Below are 21369 nucleotides of genomic sequence, written 5' to 3'. Positions count from 1 at the left end.
GAAGTCGGGGAAACTAGCGCCACGTTTTGATATGCAACGGAAGAGTCAAATCATGAGGCTATGAATGCAAGCCTCGAATTTCTAGATGAAAAGCGGGAAGCCGCCTTCGTTCGAATGGCCGCACAGAAACAGCGGATCAAAAGGTACTACAATCGAAAAGCCAATCTTCAATACTTTAAAATCGGGGACTTGATTCTGAAGAAGGTCACACTCAATACTCGAGACCCAAACGAAGGAAAACATGGCCCGAACTAGGAGGGACCGTATCAGGTCCTAGATATCATCAGAAAGGGATCCTACAAACTTGGCACGATGAACGGCGAACAATTACCAAACATTTGGAATATATCACTCCTCAAACGATATTACTGCTAAGGTACGACCTTCTCCATTTTCATTTATATTTTATACTAACCATTTGCAAGTGTTTAATCGATGATATCGAAGGATTCTTCAAACACAAAGTCCTTAGGTCTGAAAGCACGCATTGCACTCTTTTTTCCTTAGACCGGTTTTTGTCCTGAATGGGTTTTTCCGGCAAGGTTTTTTACGAGGCAACCATTGTTCGTGCTAACTTAGAGCAATTCAACAGTATTTGAGGCTCATTTACAATCAACCTCGAATACTGGGGGCATCGCCCTCGAATATGAAATTACTTCGTGCTGACAGGGTCTCGATAGGAACATTTTGTTAGGTTCAAACGGTCGAACGAACCATGCCCAAGTAGATTACTCGAGCTCTAATAGAAAACATGTACACATGTTAATCTATTGAAAAAAGTATTTTTCCTTGCCAGATATTTCATGCCTTAGAAAAATATTTACTTTACAATATCATGCTTGTGATCTGTTGTGGAAACTGACTTAAGGGCTGGTCACAACTAAAGTTCGAACAATTGATCCCACACTCAAGGACTGCCATCCAAAGAATCGACATAATCAAATTACAAAATCCTCGAGATCGTAAGACCTCAAAAAAGGCAACCCTCCATTTTATAGGCCACGGCCACCTCACTCGGGGACTGATACTTCGAACAAGTTCGAAGTATAAAACGGAAACAAGCCAAAAATGCGGATCCCAAGTTAAAGGCTATGGCCAAATTAACACGGTTCGGAGACGTCCGATTTCCGTTATAAAACAGGCCTTCGAATATTTTCACCAACCGGTTAACAAGGCTACCCTCGCCTGAATTACTAAGGGTCTCGATAATATCGACCCTCGAAAACCCTAATGGGTACAGAGTCGTTCGAACTCTCGAATAAATTCTTTATTTTATGCTAAGGCACAACAGATTTTATATGACTAAACAATAAACTTTTCAAGCCGAAAAAAGGGAGAAAGCCATTCTTTTTACTATGGCCGTATCAGCCTAATTCAAGAGCCTAAAGGGGTATTTTATTTTTGAGTTCAAGAAATCATCCTCACTCAATTAAAACCTAAAGGTCACCTTACTCCGAGTTCAAGCAAGTACTCACTCGATTATAAAAACTACACTAGTTCAGCTTCGATAAAATTGCCCAAGCCTCGAACTTATTAACAAAATTTTCATAAGGCATGAATGAAACAAAATTTTCACAAGGTAGAAAATGAAATAAAGACAAGTCGGAAAGAGATATTTATATATGTGAGAATATTTACAAGGTCCGATCAGGATCCTACACAAAAGATCAAAAGTGAAACATCCTAAGGTTCCTAATTTTCTCCGAGGGGAGCTTCTTCTCCATCGAGGTCCCCTCCGCTCTCGGACCCGCTCTTCCTCTCGGCGTCATCATCATCATCAGAGGAGGCCAGCACTCCAGCATCAGCTTCATCCTCTCTAGCATTTATTATCTCGTCGGTAAGATCGAAACCTCGAGTGTGGATCTCCTTGAGGGTTTCCCTCCAAGATTGGCATTTGGCGAGTTTAGCAATCCAATGTGCTCGAGTTTGAGTGGTCTCGGTTGCCTCTCTCGCTTGGACTTGAGCGGCTTCAGCATCGGTCCGGTAGACAGCCACGATAGTATTTGCCTCGGCTTTAGCATTTTCAACTTTAGATTTAGCCTTTGCAAGTTTGGAAGCCAACCGAGCTTCGAACTCCTCTATTTTCTTTTCCTGAGCTGAGCTCTTCTCCTTCATGCCTCGAAGCTGACTTTCGACCGATGATAATTGGGCTCGAGCAGTCTCTTTTTCTTCAGCAAAGCATCCCATACCTTCTTTCCACCCTAAGGACTCCGCCTTCATCATGTTGATCTCCTCACAGAACTACTCGATCCTCTCGACCTTCTGCTGTATCTGTGAGAGTGAAATGTTAGCCATCATTCCCGAATTGAGCCCATGAGCTTTTAAGATTTTTATTACCTGCTCGATCAGGTCGGTCTGATCTTTGTGAGTCGTGGCCAACTACGGCTTGGAGGTCCTTGATCTCTTCTTCTTTTTTCCCACCGAGAAGGTTGAGGGAATTCCTCTCCTCGGTAAGCCTTTGAATGTCGGCCTCATACCGACTCAGCTCAGCTCGAGACCGAGAAAATGCTTCCCAATGAAGCACTGAGGCCTACGCAGAAAGAAGAAAAAAAGTTAGAAATGAACACAAGGGTAATACCAACAATGGGAATTAAGCCTTACCCGATTCAAAGCTTGTTGCGCTTCATTGAAAATACTCGATGCCCCGCCCAAGTCCTTCTTCGAGACCTCCAAGTCGCTCAGGCCGGTAGCATCTTCGACCCGAGTAAAGTAATCACGGAAAGGGTCCTCCCTTCCGTGGGCTACTTCGATGGAGAGGGACATCAAGGCCCGAGCCTCTTAAATCAGCTCCTCAGAAAATGAGGGGAGCAGCGGGGAGCCTCCAATTTCTATTGCCCCAAGTGGATCACTTGGGGCGTATTATCCATCTCGAGAGGCCTCGAGACCACCCATCGTTGGCTCAGTATAGTGGGAGGCATCTTCAATCCTCGAGGACTCGGGAACTTCGCCCAAGTCTCTTCCCGAGACCCCTTCATCTCGAGACGGAGTCTCTACAGCCTTCACTAATTCAATGACCTTTGGGGCCTCGGTGCTCATTCTCACTCGGGCCACTAGCCCGGAGTCGTCTTCTTCCTCTTCTTCGTCTTCCTCCCTTAGACGCCGAACAAAGTCTTCGGTCAGGAGGATGATGTTCTTCCTCGGCTTACGAGCCTTCTTCTTCTTAGGTTATGTATCCTCGAAGGTTGAGGTCTTTTTTCTCTTTTTGTCCTTCTCCGGTTTTGATGCTGGGATCGAAGTCTCCTCCTCACTAGATAAGGGCCTCATGACAACATCTTTGCCAAGGCCTGTATGAAAGAAAATTAAGTAAGAAATGCTTTAACAAAATCATCAAAGTCGTGGAAAAGGGGCTTACCATGACTTTTGGTCTCCCATCGGCCCTTTGATAAATCGCGCCATGAGTGCTCGCCATACGTAGAGGTCGAGGCCAGGTCCCAAACCCAGCTCTTAAGGTTAGGAATTGCACTGGGCATCCAAGCGACCGCTACATCACGAAAAAGATATCGATGAGAAGAAGCAAAGTAGCAAAACAATAAATAGGAGCTAATAGTAGGATTGTACTTACACTTCATATTCCATTTCTCGGGAAATGGCATATTCTTGGCCGGGATCAGGTTGAAAGTCCTCACTCAAATGAACCGGCCCATCCAGCCTCGGTACTTGTCCCCGTTTATGCTCGAGAACAGTACTTTGATATCTCGGCATTGGAGTTTTATCAACCCACCTCGATAGAGGCGGGGGCTATACAACCTGATGAGGTGGTCGAGGTAAAAGGCATCCCCTCGACTTTGCTCACAAAGAATCGGAGCAGAATAACAATTCGCCAAAAGGAAGGATGGAATTGGCCTAGGGTTGTTTGATATTGACGGCAAAAATCAACGACAACAGGGTAAAGGGAGCCCAGCGTGAAAGGGTAAGTGTAAACACTTAGAAACCCTTCCTCTTCGGGGGTTGGGATCACCACCTCTTTGCCCTCCCAGTCGCAGTCTTTCTTTACCTGCTTAATGTATCCCTCGGTTATCGAGTATATATACCTCGGCACTGGCTCGCATCGATCAGGAATCGACGAAGCTTTATCGATCTTAAAGTTGGAAGTGAGGACGCACCCCTCGGGAACATACTCCTCAGGGCGCGGCTCCACCGGTGTGTTTGTCGCCGACCGGCCGCGATGATGAAGCATTTTCCTTTTGAGGAACAGTTTTTGACATTTTCGCCATTTGGATTTGAAGTTAAAAAAGATAGAGATGATAAGATTTGGTGTTCTAAGAAGAGGTTAGCACTGAAAATCGTAGATTTGGAGATGAAGAACTTAGAAGATGTAAAAAGCTTTGGAGATTGGAAATTTGAAAGTAAAAGTTCGAAATGGTGAAGAGAGGAGCTATTTATAGATTTCACAACGACGGTTCAAAATTGACAGTGGCTGATCATCGACTGACGCGTATTTAATGTCTTGATAACTGTACAGATGGGATGTTTCGGTTACTTTCGTCGCTTACGTTACGAGGATGACGTCATGACAGGTCGAAGTAGAAAAATCGAAGGGTCAATTCGTTTCTTGTCATTACACTCCAAAAAATGAGGGGACTATTTGTATACTGTTAAAACCAGGCCCACTCGATTTTACTATTTGACCGAGACCGGGAGATTGCATCGAAGGACGGCCTCGTAACGGAACAGACTAAATCACGAGGACTAGGTACCGAGTTCAGAACCGAGGTACCTGTCGAGATCGAGGCTAGTAGTGATCGAAACCAAATAAGACAGACATTGAGCAAGATCGAAGATAGCATAATAACAGAAAGGCGAGATATTCGTGACTGGTCGAGGATCACGGCATAAACCTCGGTGACTAGTCGGAACGGATCAAATCAGAAATGGTTAATTAGCTAATCATGGGATTTTCTTCTGTAATTATAATCATACCATAAGTGGGATTCCTCTACTATATAAATGGGAGTTCTAATCATTTATAGGACACGGTTGATAGATATAAAAAGCAATATAATTCTCTTTCTCGTTTATACTATTGTTCATCAGCTGGTTATACTTTAATTGTTCTGGCATCAACCAGTTCGAGGGTATCCAAATTCGAGGGCCGAGTTCTATTCTAACACCGATTTGCTTTACTTTATTGTTAATTTCTATTACCCATCCTCATATTTATCTATCGGTATTAAGTGAAATCACGTATCCTTAGAACCACATTATAAATTTAATTTTTATCCAACTTTAAGGGTAAACAAGTTTATACTTGTAAGTTTCAAATTTATACCCGTGCGTCCGAAGTTTATGCCCGTACATCCGAAGTTTATACTCGTATGTTAATGCCAAAGTCCATGTCAATATCGAGTTCCGAAAACACAAAGTATAAATTAGATCAAAGTCACACCATATCAGTGGAGCATTATTCATCAAAACGGAAACTTAGTTCTAGACTTCTAGTCAGTCTACAAAATGAGGCAAGTGTTCAATTTTGATTAATCCACCTTTTTACACGGTCATAACACCAAGGGGATTACAAATTCCTTGTTCTTAGTTTAAAATTACCTTTTTATACTAAAGTACTCCGTACTTATTCGGAGCTTAGGGGCGAAGTTAGGAATTTTCTCAATGATGTTTAAATTTAAAAGAAGTGAAAACAAATCTCAGCAAAGGATATTTAATATGTGTTATATATCTCTAAAACGTAATATTTTACTTATGTACACATTGTACTTTTTTGACGAAGAGTGATTAATTGACCACTTGGCCATGTGGTTTCGCCACTTGTCACCCGTGAAAGCAAAATACTTACTTATACTTGATGTTACACTAAATTTTATTAATTTAGCATGATTTAATGATAGATTAAGATTACAATATGCATTAACTCTGATTAAACAATAAATTTGTATATTAAATATGCAAGTCATTTGTTCGTTAATTCGTATAAATACTAAGTGTAAATTTTTTTCCCTTTTTTTTCGCAAGCTAGTGTCTGCATTGAGAGTTGGAACGTTGGTGCAGCGCCATCTAGAAATATTCAATTGGTGTGTTCGGCCATAAGAAGATGATGATAAATGAAGACGCATGGAGCCACATGGGACAGCCTAAACCTTTTACGATGTTGTCCAGATAAATGAGAATGAGCTGTTGGATTTTTAATTTGATATTCACAAAGCAAATGCTCAAAGTAACCAGACAAAAGACATAACAATTGAGAACTCTTTAGCACAAATTGTATCTATTTCTTTTATGTGATATTATTTTTTTATTAATTTGTTCTAAAATAGAAAACATCTTTTGGTATTTAAAAATAATTTAATGTTAAATTTCTTTCCTCTTACCCATAATGATATATTTTTATAATCATAAAATAAGATCATACAAATTTAAAATTACAAATTTCAGAAATCTTTACTCCCTTTTAAATTTCGTACGAAGTCCAATTTAACCACATGAACTGGATAGGGGAGTACCGAATTAGTCAAACAAAGGGCAAAGCAGAAAAGTAAGTGAAGTGATGAGATTAAGGTAACTAGAAGCCTCCGAGTAAACATAGAAAAATATCGTCTTTTATCGAATAAACATACAACACATGGACGTGGGGTTTCTCCTTTGCCTATATATCAGCAGCCACTTTCCCATTTCAGTTTCTGTTTAGTGTTGAGAAATCATTTTGGCCAGTCCTTAATATCCTCTTTCCATTCCCCAGCATATGCCCCTTGTCCTTTCTTCTTTCCCTCTGTAATTTCTATTGAATAATAAAAAAGATGGGTGCGATGACTTGCATAGACATTCTTTTGGCCATCATCTTGCCTCCCCTTGGTGTCTTTCTCAAATTTGGCTGCAAGGTATCCTTCTAATCCTCTTCAATTCCCTGTTTTATTTCTGTAAGTCGTGCAGTGTTGATCTGTGACGCATAATTTTTACATTATCATTATATATAAAGTTACTAGTCTTGTTAAAATTTAAAGAAAAAAAAACAAATAACACCCTGCTAAGAAGTAAAAGATGAAAAACTACTGCTCATCGACGTATTATGACTCTAAAACATCGTCACTCATGTTAGTGAAAAGGGAATTTGGAAACTTTATGATTATAATCGCAGGTTGTTTACTTGTGTGTGAAAAACTTTAACCTGATAACGTTACTTATGGTTGTGTTTGTGTTAATTGGTAAAAACAGTGTGAATTCTGGATCTGTTGTTTGCTGACTCTCTTTGGATGGCTGCCTGGTATTATCTATGCTATTTGGGTCCTTACCAAGAATGACTGATCTTTCCCCCACATGGTAATTTTACTCAAATTCTACCATCTCTTCACCCCCACCCCCAAAACCCTCCCGCGTTGAATATATGAAATTCTTTTTATCTTTTTTTTTTCCTTTTCCTAACATATCAGAAAAAAATACTTTTTACCTTGAAGGATGGAGTAGCAGCATGGAATTTTGTTTTTACACCATAATTATATTATTTTATCATGATTAAATAATAAATTAAAGTTAAAGCACACATTTTTTAACCATAATTAAGTGATACAATTATATAGTATAAAAGACATATATTATGTTATGATTGGTTTGGTGTAAACACTGGTATACATGTTGTTATTTGAGTATTCTTTCAATTTGCTAAAAAGACATATCTTGAGATCCTTTTCCTACTTTACTCTTTTGACAGGTAAAGATGTGGAACTTTCATTTCTGCTAATGGGATATCCAGATGTGTTACTTCCAAAGTTGTGTTACTTCTATGAATCAAGATGTGTTACTTCTAAAGTTGTAATTTTTTTGTTAAGCTTTCGTGAATCTTGTGTGCTTCAGTACAGAATTCTGGATAGGCTGTTTCATTTATTAGTGTTTGTAGTCATTACATTGGTTGTATGTTTGAATTTGTAATGTGATTTAAAGTTTGTGATATTGCATATCAAGAGTTATTAGTACTTTCATGCTATATACTAAAGGGCTGGTGATGTTGTAATAGTGTTGTGTATTCAATTGTTTTAACATTACTGAATTTTGATAAATGTAATGTAGCGTGCACTGACTGTAATCTGTGCTGGCAAAAAGGATAATCAAAAGGCAAATTGTTGAATCACGTACGGCTAGATAGGGGTGTACATAGATCGGGTTGGTTCGGATTTTTCAATTATCACACCAAATCAATTATATCGAATTTTTAAATCTATAAATCAAATTAAACCAACAAAAATCAGATTTTTCAGTCTCGGTTTGTCGGTTTTTTCTGTACATCCTGCTGCTAGCCCTACCACCGTGAGTATATGATTTAGTTAGGTAGTTTTTTATAAAAAAAATTAACAATTCGGTGTTCCAACTAACTAACCCAACTGATTTATATTAGTGTCAGATAGGTAATTAAACTGCTCTTTATTGAAAGATTTTTCATTTTCAGAATTTGAACCAGAATTTGTGATTAAGGCGAATGAATTTCAGCCCTCACCACAGTCCTCGATGGTGTAAATTAGATATTTGATCACTACATGCATCCAATCTTATCCAAGCACCTTAAGATGATTGTTAATTATTTTATTATATGTATGATTTTTTTTGTTCTTAAAGATAAAGAAGGAAATATAAAAAAAAAAAGTAACACGGGGTCAACATATCGTCTTAATTATTATCAAGAAAGCAATAAGAAGTTTGAAATTATTGCCTTGCTTTGGAATATTAAAAAAGATGTTGCTTTCAGGTTGAGTAGTGGGGGTTGGTATTTTTGATACTTTTGCTGCCCTTCTTACAGCAAAAATTAGCCCCCCACATGTTTGATTTTTTTAAATCATGTTCACTTTATCAATTTTATATGTTTGAATATGGCGTGTGTATTGATGAATCACGTTTTGCTACCCCTACCACTAAAATATAGTTTGGTAGGTAGGATACTTCAATAGACGCGTCAAATCTTATCCACTTATCCAAAGTTGGCAAGATGGTTTTGAAATATATATTTAAATTTAAATGTGTTTAGAGTCTTTCCATCAGCTCTTTATTTTGCTTCATGACCTCTTTGTTTATTTGAGCTCTAAATAATATAAAATAAATAAAAGTGAACAACATATCTATTTATTTTGTAAAATTTGACAATTTATTGAACCTTTTTTTTTTTAATTTAACGTACAAAATCAATTCAATCTATACCAAAACAACCAACTCTATATATTGATTAAATCTAATAGATTAACAAGCGTTGAAATAACCAATGTAATAAACAATTTATTAAAAAACAATAACAATAGAGAATAAAAATACAAACTAAAGTAGATTTATAATTTTAATAGTATAAGAATTCTGGAATGAAAATTAGCTAAATCAAAACAAATAATTAAAAAAAAATAGTGAGGAGGTTATGGCAAAATGAGAATAAGGTAAGCAAAATGAGAATAAGATTCGAACTTCAAACCTCTCCTGCCTTCTAAATCCAGTTGATCCAGCTCACCTAACTACTGTTTCTGTTAGGGTCATTGCAACTCACCTAATATATTTATGAACCCGCTTGAACCAACTCACCTAACTACTCTCTCTATCAAGCGGGTTCAACTTAATATATTTATCCAACATTTTGTTCTTAAAAAAATAATTTTCACATAAAATTAATGATTTATTTTTACGAAGTGAGTTCCACTGAACCCGCTTGAACCAACGTAGGTCCGCCACTGGACGTTTCAACTACAACTCCACCAAAATCTTCCTTCTTAATTAAAAACCCTACTTACACCTACACCAATTGATCTTCTCCCACCAAATACTATACCCATACCCTTAGATATCGACTTAAATGATGAAGTGGATAACCCATATGATACCGAGGATTTTATTCCCCTTACAGCTCACGATAAGGCTTGTTTGTATCCTCCTTGGAAGTACTCCATCATCATCTAACTATTTGGCAAATCCATCGGGCATCAAATGCTTAAAACCAAACTCCTAACTCTTTGGAAATCCTCTGAACCAATCAATCTTATTGATCTTGGACATGCTTTTTTCCTCTTTAAATTTACACAAGAGGATAATATGCTTCATGCACTTCATGATGGTCCCCGGTTTATCCTAAGCCATTTCCTTACGGTACGTTGCTGGGAACCGAAATTTATTGCTTCCACTACCACTACTAAAAATTCGGCAAAAACCGACCAAGGTCGACCGACCAACTTTGGTCGGTCAAAAAACCGACCAAAAAACCGACCAAAGTTGGTCGGTTTTTCAAAATATTTTTTTTATTTTTTTTACGAAACCGACCAACTTTGGTCGGTTTTCTTTGGCGCAAAAATGCGAAAAACTATTTTTGAGTCCCGCAAAATTTATGTTTCAAGAAACCGACCAACTTTGGTCGGTTTTTTAATTAAAATAAATAAAAATTAATATTAAAAAAACCGACCAAAATTGGTCGGTTAATTCGGCGGGTCATTTAAAAAAACGATCAACTTTGGTCGGTAATTTTACTTTTTAATAAAACCGACCAACTTTGATCGGTTATTTTCGTGCGAAAATACAATTAAAGAGTATAAATCAAATAAAAGACAATCTTAAAACAAAATGTACCAATGGTCTAGTGGTAGAATAGTATCCTGCCACAGTACAGACCCCGGTTCGATTCCCAGATGGTGAATTTTTTTATTACATAATTAAAATACCGACCAACTTTGATCGGAAAAAACCGACCAACTTTGGTCGGTTTTTTTTTGCAATATTTTTTTTTTTGAATTTAATTGACCGACCAATTTCTAGTAGTGTATCCAGCTTGCCTACTCCGCCATTTGGGCTCGTTTACCTGAGCTACCTACAGAATACTACGATTTATCACTCTTACAACTAGTGAGCAATAAACTTGGCAATCTCATTAAGATTGATATTTGTACTTCCTCCACCACACGAGGTAGATATGCTCGTATTTGCATCGAAATTCCTCTTGCAAAACCTCTTAAAATACATGTCTACATTGGTAACCACAAGCAAATCATCATGTATGAGGGTTTAAATATACTTTGTATCTGTTGTGGGCGCTTTGATCATAATACCAAAGCATGTTCGCTTCATGTTTCGACTCAAGACCCATTTGTTACTACTCCACCTTCACCATCTCAAACATCTGCCCATACCGATCCCAATTTACCAACCCAAACCCCCGAAACACCTTGGCAAACAGTGAAGTTTCCAATCAAATCCAGATCATCAGGGGCGGAGCTGCGGTAGTGAATACGGGTTCTGGCGAACCCAGTGATTTTTTACCGAACCCTGTATTTGTGTTGAAAAATTCACTATTTCTATATAGATATACTACGCCGAACCCAGTAACAAAATAGCTTTAGGTTCAGAGCTGCATTCGGAGGCAGAGGGCGCGAGATCGATCTCCCTGAAAGCAGGCTTATAAATATTTTACAACCTCTTCCTTTTTCTATATAAAAAAAATCACAAACTTAATTAAGACATACATGGAACGAAGAAGCCCATCCAGACTTAATAACAAAGAAACCCATTTAGTACCTTTTATTTTTTGGTAAGAAAATATAAATCAAATTAAACAAAAAAACCGTGCCTCTAAACAAAAAAACAAGTTCCTTCACCCAAATCAAAATCCCAAAGAAAGTTAGGGTTCTACCATCACGCTAACACCGTCGGTACCAAGGACGGCCCGTCCATAAAGCAGGTAAAGAAATTATTTTAGGCCCCACATTTATGGAGGTCCCATTTGTTTTATACCTAATAGGCTATATATAAATTTTTAAAAAAATTATGTGAAGTGAAAAAATTTGATTTCTTTATTTAACAAATAAAGAGATGAAGGAATTGCAACTGCTTTGATTTTTGCCAAGAAAATTGCATTTTAAATTAATATCGAACCCGAATTCATAAGAAACATGTAATATATAGGAAGAAACAATTTGAGGAGAATGTTAACAGTGAAACCTCAAAATCTATCGAAGAGTCCTTTAGAGTTGATTACTTTTTATACATACTCTATCTGGTCCATAATAAATGACTTTTTAACCTTTGTTGTGCCCCTTAAGAAAATACTGACTCCTAGAACAAAAATATATTTTGACTGAATTATCCTTAATTAAAATTTATATGTTGTTAACTTAACACATTGAGATATATAAATAAGGGCATATTTTGGAAAAATAAAGTTAATTCCTTCTCGATTATATAAAAGGACACTTATTTTGGACCAAAATAAAAGCAACAAATCACTTATTATGGACCGGAGAGAGAAGTAGATAATGTTATTTTTTCACTTTAAAATAGATTTGAACAATTAGAGGCATATGAAAATATTTTTCGTTTTCTATTTAGCGGTTAAAACTGAGATCACTAGTTGATGGAAATTTGAAAAGATATTGTCTTCATCTTGAAAGCTCCTTAAATCATAATAATCAACCCGATATTGATAGTTTAGATTTATTTTCTGAATCAAAAATATTAAGAAAAATAGTACAATTAGAAGATAACAATTTAATTGATATACTCAATCAAATAAAAAGGTTTGATTATTTTTCGAATGCCTATATTACTTATAGAATAATGTTAATAACTCCTATTACCATTGCTTCAGCGAAAAAAAGTGTTTCAAAATTAAAATTAATAAAACCTTACCTAAGATCAACAACGTCTCAAAGATATTAAATGAATTAGCTATATTGTCAATTAAGAAAGACTTATTAGGAGAAATTGATTATAAAAAATTAATAATAACTTTGCATCTAAAAAAAGTTTTAAAAAAATAGACTTCAAATAAAAATAAAAATAAAATTATTAATAAAAAAGCTAAGGCACATCATAAAGTTTGGGTTTAGGCCATGAAATTGGTTGGGCCGCCCCTGGTCGGTACCAATATAAATACTCTTTCTCCTTTCATTTCTCTTTTCAGTTTTTTTTTTCAATTTATTTCCCACTTATATTTCACATATTTGTGTTAATAATTTATACAAAATCTGATTTTTAATCTTTGATTCTGAGGTTGCTCCACATTTTGACATTTATTCTCTTTGTCAATTTGTACCTTTGTGCTTCCCAAAATTTCATACATCGAGTTCCGCAGATTATCAACTTTTGTATTTGATTGATTATTGTCCTCTTTTATTATTTTTTAAAATAAATTAATTGGCTGCTATGATTTAGAATAACTAAGACGCCATATTTGTAAGTAAAACATTCAAAGAGTATAAACAATTGCAATAAAAAAAAAAAAATATGATGGATGAATTAGTTGCTCTATGAAGCCTGAACAATGAAAGATGAATTAATTAATATGTTGGAAGTGCTACCAGTTGATTAAGGATGAAAAAAGGTATTTATTTAAAGATTATCTAAATAACCCACTCATTACATTCTGATTTTATGTTAAGAAGATGTATCTTTCATTTGTATGAGTAAATCAACCGTAAAATTCTAATAATAGGAGGCTTAAAATTCAAATCTGGTGAGATGTGCAGCTTTGTGAATACCCTCAGTGTAATTTGTGTGTGTTTTTTTTTTTTGTGATTTTTAGGTTCTTCTAGAGAGAGCCGATATGATCACAAGCTTTTACAAAGCTTAAATTTATGGAGCATATATTAAATATCAGCACTCGTTCTTTAGTCTGTTTGTTACTATATATTAATTTTAGGCTGGTTCTATCTTAAAATTTAGAACTCATACACTTTAAATCCTAACCCCGTCTCTGCAGATCACGCAATGGAAAAATGAATCTTTCACCTCAACGACCTTCACCTCAACCTGCTATGGCAGCGCAACAATCCCCCACGTCTACGAACACTGGTAAGCGCAATACAGATTTGGAAGCGACCCAGCATCCTCTAGGTAAGTCCTCTAATCCTATCTCTCCCACAAAAGATATTTCTAACCCTTGCTTCTTTAACGGCACTAATCTCACGTTAATCACGACAATGAAAAACTTTCCGGAAACTAAGCAATTAAATAACTTATCTATTAATAACATCGAGTCTTCTACTGTTACTGCTCCTCACCTACTAATCCTAATACTACCTACCTTAATCATCCCATAAATTACTCCTCCAATCACGTTAACAGCTCCCCTAAAACACTCGCTCAACCTCACATAAATGGGTCGGCCCAGCTCACTCCTTCACTCCCAGTCAGGGACGGAGCTTCAATAGTGAGTAGTGACTTTACCGAATCCTGTATTTATGTTAAAATATTCTATGTTTCTATATAGTTATACTACGCCGAACCCAATAACAAAATAGCTATGGGTTCAGCTGTCAACATTCTGGGTTCTAGGTTATTCCATATCTTCTGTATCTTCCCCATGTTCCACTTCCAAACTCAAAGAACCCCAAATATTGGAAACCCTTCCCTCCACTTCACACGATCTTCCCGCTCTGCAATTCTTGTTGAGAAGTAGTCATTGTTCAAGTTTGTAATTGCATACTAGTCTTATTGCTTCAATACAATTTGGTAAGCTAAAGTATTTGATTAAATCAATTATGTTATTTTGTCCCTTTAGATTTGGGTAGAACTGTTATCTTAGATTATTTTAATGAATAGTAATCATGCGGATAATTGGTGATTATTTGATCTCTTTTTCAAGCACAATATAACTAAAAAAGAAAATCAAAAAACTGAAGAAATCGAGAAAACCGACTAAAACAGAAACCGAAAAAAATTGAGTTTATGTTGGTTTGATTTGATTATAAATTTAATAAACCGACATAGTTGGTTTGATTTTAGTTTAATAAAATACCGAACCAAACCGCCTAATGTACACTCGAAGAAGCTCATCCAGACTTGATAACAAAAAAACTCATTTAGTACCTTATATTTTTTGGTAAGAAAATATAAATCAAATTAAACAAAAAAACTGCTCCTCTAAACATAAAAAGACATATTCCTTCACCCAAATCAAAATCCCAAAGAAAGTTAGGGTTCTGCCATCACGCTAACACTGTCGGTACCGATGTAAATACTCTTTCTCCTTTCATTTCTCTTTTTATTTTTTTCATTTATTTCACTCTTATATTTCACATATTTGTGTTAATAATTTATACAAAATCTGATTTTTAATCTTTGATTCTGGGTTGTTCCACATTTTGACATTTATTCTCTTTGTCAATTTGTACCTTTGTGCTTCCCAAAATTTCATACATCGAGTACCGCAGATTATCAACTTTTGTATTTGATTGATTGTTGTCCTCTTTTATTATTTTTTTAAATAAAATAATTGGTTGCTATGATTTAGAATAATTAAGACGCCATATTTGTAAGTAAAACATTCAGAGAGTATAAGCAATTGCAATAAAGAAAGAAGAATAATATGTTGGATGAATTAGTTGCTCTATGAAGCCTAAACAATGAAAGATGAATTAATTAATATGTTGGAACTGCTACCAGTTAATTAAGGATGAAAAAAGTATTTATTGGATTATCTAAATAACCTACTCATTACATTCTGATTTTATGTTAAGAAGATGTATCTTCCATTTGTATGAGTAAATCAACCTTAAAATTCTAATAATATGAGGCTTAAAATTCAAATCTGATGAGATGTGCAGCTTTGTGAATACCCTCAAAGTGTAATTTATATTTTTTTGGTGATTTTTAGGTTCTTCTAGTGAGAGTCGATATGATCACAAACTTTTACAAAGCTCAAATTTCTGGAGTATATATTAAATATTGGTACTCATTCTTTAGTTGCTTGTTACTGTATATTAATTTTAGGCCGGTCCTATCATAAAATTTAGAAACTATACACTTTAACTCCTAGCTCTGCCTCTGCTCCCAGTTAATTCACCTCCTCAAATTACACCACAATTGGACCAACCCACTTCAACCCACAACAACTTAGGCCCAAGTCTAGTCCCTTCTCATACCGTAAAAATTGCACGGGGCGCCCTATTTGGTCACTCACATTTAACATATACCCACTTTTTAAAAAGGTTTTAACTTGTACCCACTTTTTAAACAACTTTAGGCATCTTTCTCCTCCTCCTTCGTTTTCTTCTTCTCCTTTTTCTTCTTCTTCTTTTTTCTTCGAGTAACAACTATTTTATATGTTGGTTGTGAATATATTTTAATGTAGTTTATGATATTTTTACAAAAATAAATTGGTTGCAAATGTCAATATTTTACCTTTTACAAAAAAAAATAGTTTCTCTTCTTCTTTTCATAGTATACATTGTACATAGTTGGGCAGCTAGGTGAATTAGTGTCGGTGCAAACGTTCCATCGAATCTAGAGTGCTTAATGTGAGTGATCGAAAGTGATCTTTCTTTTATGACTCATAAAAAGTTGTTGTTCATTTCTTGCAAACTTGTAAGAACAGTACAGTGCCAATTTGAAATATAATACTGCTTTAAGGACTAGATATCTGTTGATATAATGTAAACATGCATATTCTTATTTTGCCCGCTTCTGTACATAGCAATATCAGAGAAACAGCTGAAATTAGTTCCAGTTGCTGCAATTTAATTTTGTAAGAGCTCCTAAGAATGCTGAAGTTCAGCAAATATAAACAAAAACTTCAGCTCCTAGAATGCTGAAATTCATCAAATACAAAACAAACTTCAACTCCTAGAATGCTGAAGTTCAGCAAATACAAAACAAACTTCAGCTCCTAGAATGCTGAAGTTCAGCATATACAAAACAAAAACTTCAGCTCCTAGAATGCTGAAATTCAGCAATTATAAAACAAAAACTTCATCAAAACATGTTGTAGTTTTATTGAACTGAAGTTTGCCATTACACTATGAACTGAAGTTTGCGAGATTGCCTTTGCAAGTCAGGCCAAACTTCAGGCAAAAATATCTGATGTTTTGCTTTGATAAGGCTACACTTCAGGCAAAACATTCTGAAGTTAAAACTTCAGACATAAATTTTTGCTACTTCAGGCCCGTATGTCTGAAGTTACCCGAAAAGTGAGTACACTTGCAATTATTTTTGCAAAGCAGTTGTAAGTTAAAAGGTGACCCAAAAACTGGGTATAGATGCAAATCTCCCTCATACCTCACCAATTTCTATAACCAACCGGTCAAAAAATGACTACACAAAATAGCACGGGCTAACCAGTTCTCGGACTGGTCATTCAAAAATATCCAACATTTGGCAAAACATTAAAAAATAGCCACTATTTTGCTACAACAGAGACCGGTCCAGCATAATATACTAGAGTTCGGTGCACCTGTATATGAACTTCCAGCATATTATGCTGGAACTCTAACACGCGGAAAGTTCCAGCATAATATACTGGAGATTCGAGCACTTGTGTACGAACTTCCAGCATATTATACTGGACAAGTATACTTTGCTAGAACTCCAGTATATTATGCTGGAGTTCTAGTATACTTATGTTGGAACTCCATTATATTATGCTGGAGTTATAGTTAACTTACGCTGGAGTTCCAGTATACTTATGTTGGAACTCCAGTATAATATACTGGAGTATTTTCTGGATTTTGAATTGTGTTTTCGTTCAAATTTATCTTTACATAAAAAAATGGCTAAATTTCGATTACTTTTGAAAGTGTGGCTATTTTTGAATGACCACTTATAAATCTGACTATTTTTTAATTTCTCCCGACTCATTCTCATCTGACAAAATAGACCAGTCCACCATTTTTTCCTCTTCAACTGAACCTACGGCCCAATCAAATATTTCCCTTCAATAAAATCTATCCAAATATATTAGTACTCCTTCACCAAGCCATAATTCCCATGCAACGTTACCAAACTCTCTCGGCCTTCATTCCAATATAACGACATCAGTATCATCTTCTACTACACAAACTCAAAGCACCTCTTCGATATCTTCCAGCGACCATGGACCAACAACACCCGTCATATCCTCCACCCTCGTACCCGACTTTGTATGTACCTCAGAACACCTCGGACCTTTCCCCGGCGTCATGGCTCGAACAAGGTCTCATCAGTCAAGCACTACTGTTTCGCCTAACCATCAACAATCAGGAGATTATAGTAGTCCTCCAGAACTCCTCCTACCTCGCACAAGTAGTGTCGGAAGGCATGAGAGTAGGCATGGATGCCTTTGGCCAATCTCACTGGTCGATGAACTCACCACCACCACACACACACTATTCCCTCTACTGGAAATCCCTTTCTACCATCCCTGATACTGGGACCGATCTTCACACCTTGGAACGGCCAGTCACTAACATTCCCATCGAACTTCATGATGCAACCACAGAGCCCTCCAGGCACACTCCTATAACCACCCAGTTTGATCCCTCTTCCCCAAACCATTACCTCTCGAACTAGATGCTACACCCCAACAACAGGACCTAGCAGCCACCCTACTAGAAATGAGAGGGACCAGAACCTCCCATGCAACTCTCGACAATCTTCGCAGCTTCGTCTTAAAGGAGCAATACATAAAACAAAATACGTCTCAAATGCCCGTCCACTCTCATAAAGTGCTCACTCACCATAAGACTAGCACCCAACCCAAAGATAGGAAAATATACCTACTGCGACGTGCAGCCCGATCCCATAAACTTCACTCACAATCAGTCCCTCGGCCTCACTCAGTCATCAATCTCTCCATTCTCTCGGGCTCCCAAATCTCATGACAATCAACCAATATAATGATAATATGATGTATCAATAAATGACAACATAGACTAAGATATGATATGCAAATGATAGATGTGACTGAGTACATAATTGCAAATTAAGCGAGTAATTCAATAACAACACGACCTATGTGGGTCCCAACAATACTAACATATAGCTTAAGCATGATTTCTAACATGAATCACAGCTCAATTCCTCTAACACATGTAGAGTACACGATTAATACTCAAATTAGATGACTACAGAGTTCCACGAAATTGATCGAGTCATAATTTCTACGGTGCACGCTCATACGCCCGTCACCTAGCATGTGTGTCACCTCAAAACCAATCACATAACACGTAATTCAGGGATTCATACCCTTAGAACAAAGTTTAGAAGTGTTACTTACCTCAAACCGTGCAAATCTCTACTCCAATAAGCTCTTGCCTCGCGAATCGGCCTCTGAACGACTTGAATCTAGCAACAAACAACTCAATACAATCAACATGAGCGATAGGAATCAATTCCATATGAATAAGCTAAGTTCTTTAACAAAAGCCAAAAAGTCAACTCAAAAAGGCATTACATGGCCCACGTCTCGGAATCTAACAAAATTAAAAAAATCCGAACACTCATTCAATCACAAGTCCAACCATACCAACATTACTCAAATCCGATACCAAATCGCCACTCAAATTCCCAAATCTTACTCTCTAATCCCTAGCCCAAAATTCCCTAAATTCCACCTCAAAAACACATAAACTACGTGGTAAATTCAATGGGTATTCAATATTAATGGATAAAAACAACCAAAAGTGGCTTACGTCTAGAAATCCCGTGAAATCCCTCTCAGAAATCTTCTCCAACCGAGCTTGCAAAGTCCAAAATTAAAAAAATCTCGGAAACCCTTCGAATTATATTCTGCCAAGGCCTTTCGCACATGTGGGCCAAAAATACGCATCTGTGGAACCGCATCTTCAGTGAAAACTCCGCACATGTGGAACTCACTTAAGCCCTCACACTCCGCACCTGAGCCCCCAAGTCCGCATCTACGGAAGTGCTTCTGCACCCAATCGTCCGCTTCTGCGGAAACACCTGACCACCTCAGTCTCACCACTTTCCGCTTCTGCGACCTCATTTCCGTAGGAGCGACTCCGCTTCTGCGGACAACCTCTCGCACCTGCGACCCAAAAACGCCTAACTCACCTTCGCACCTACACAATGCCAGCTGCACCTGCGGCGTCACACATGCGACAAATCCCCTCGCAGGTGTAATCACACCAGAAGGCCCCCAACTTCAACAATGCTTCAAGTCCTATTATTGATCCATTAACCATCTGAAATCCACCCGAGGCCCCCAGGACCTCAACCAAACATACCAACAAGTCCCAAAACATGATACAAACTTAGTCGAGGCCTCAAATCCCATCAAACAATATCAAAAATACGAGTCGCACCCCAATTCAAGCCTATTGAAACTAATGAATTTTCAACTTCCACAATCGATGCCAAAACCTATCAAATCAACTTCGATTGACCTCAAATTTTGCACACAAGTCATAAATGAAACAACGGACCTATTCCAACTTTCGGAACAAAAATCTGATCCCGGTAACCACAAAATAAACTCTTGGTCAAACTTCTCAACTCTCCAGACTTCTATTTTCCCAACTTTCGTCAATTCAAGCCAAAATCACCTATGGACGTCTTAATTAATATCCGGACATACTTCTGTCACAACCCAAAACTAACCCCTGTCGTGATGGCACCTATCGTGGAACTAGGCAAGCCGACTCATTTCCAAAACAACCGATATTTCATTTTTAAAGATAATTTCAAGGTTATTTGACATAAAACCTCCATTAAAAGAGTTCAAATCAAAGAAAAACAGAAGTGCGAAAAAGAAAAAACCCGACACCGGGGTGTCACTAGTCATGAGCATCTGTTATAATTTATCTAACAATACCAAGGCTAACTCAGCCTGAAAAATAGCTAAATACAACTAAAGGAAGATAAGAGGGAGAAGAGCAGGGGCTGTGATCGCCAAACAGCTACCTTGCTATCTCCAAGAAAATCTGCAACCAGAACACTCAATAACCGCTACCGTGTCCAGCTATACCTGAATCTGCACACAAGGTGCAGAGAGTAACGTGAGTACGCCAACTCAGTAAGTAACAACAATAAATAAAGACTGAGCAGTAGTGACGAGCAATAAAGCATATAACGTTCATCAGGAAATATCAGTAAAATACCACATGCTTTTAAAATCAGGATTTGAATCAAACATCTCGTTTAAACCCAGTTCCAGTAAAAAAAAATCATTTAAAGATATTTTTCCAACAGTTTTTCCAACAAAGGCTCAATGCAAAGGTGAGCAAAAATGATGAAATCATAAACAGCCCCTCGGGCAAAATATCACTTATATACAGCCCCTCGGGCAAATCTCACAGTCATCGTGCCACTCGGGCATACCTCACAATCACTCTTGCCACTCGGGAATACCTCACAATCACTCTTGTCACTCGGGCATACCTCACAATCACTCATGCCTCCCAGTCACTCAGCACTCGGCACTCGCACTCAGTAGGTACTTGCGCTCACTGGGGGTGTGTACAGACTCCGGATGGGCTCCTTCAGCCCAAGCGCTATAATCTGCACGGACAACTCACGTGCGATAATAATAAAGTATGTTGCAGGCGGGCAGCCCCGATCCACACACATCCTCAAAAATCAGGCCCTCGGCCTTACTCAGTCATAAAGTATGTTGCAGGCGGGCAGCCCCGATCCACACTCATCCTCACAAATCAAGCCACTCGGGCGTTTCAATAAAACAGGGCATTCGGCCCAAAA

At 37.3% G+C, this 21369-nt stretch overlaps 1 protein-coding gene across 1 annotated transcript; it reads left to right on the top strand.

Moving 5' to 3' along the window:
• Nucleotides 1-6541: 6541 nt before the first annotated feature.
• Nucleotides 6542-7919, top strand: LOC104108691 (hydrophobic protein RCI2B-like). The gene is made up of 3 exons (XM_009617790.4): nt 6542-6830; nt 7165-7269; nt 7658-7919. The coding sequence occupies exons 1-2, from the start codon at nt 6750-6752 to the stop codon at nt 7252-7254; spliced, it is 171 nt and encodes a 56-aa protein (XP_009616085.1). The 5' UTR covers nt 6542-6749; the 3' UTR covers nt 7255-7269; nt 7658-7919.
• The last annotated feature ends 13450 nt before the right edge of the window (nt 7920-21369 follow it).

Source organism: Nicotiana tomentosiformis, chromosome 11 (assembly GCF_000390325.3).
Source record: "Nicotiana tomentosiformis chromosome 11, ASM39032v3, whole genome shotgun sequence".
In the NCBI taxonomy this organism is placed as follows: domain Eukaryota; kingdom Viridiplantae; phylum Streptophyta; class Magnoliopsida; order Solanales; family Solanaceae; genus Nicotiana; species Nicotiana tomentosiformis.
Note: the sequence above shows the minus strand (reverse complement) of the source record. Positions and strands in the feature narration are given on the sequence as shown.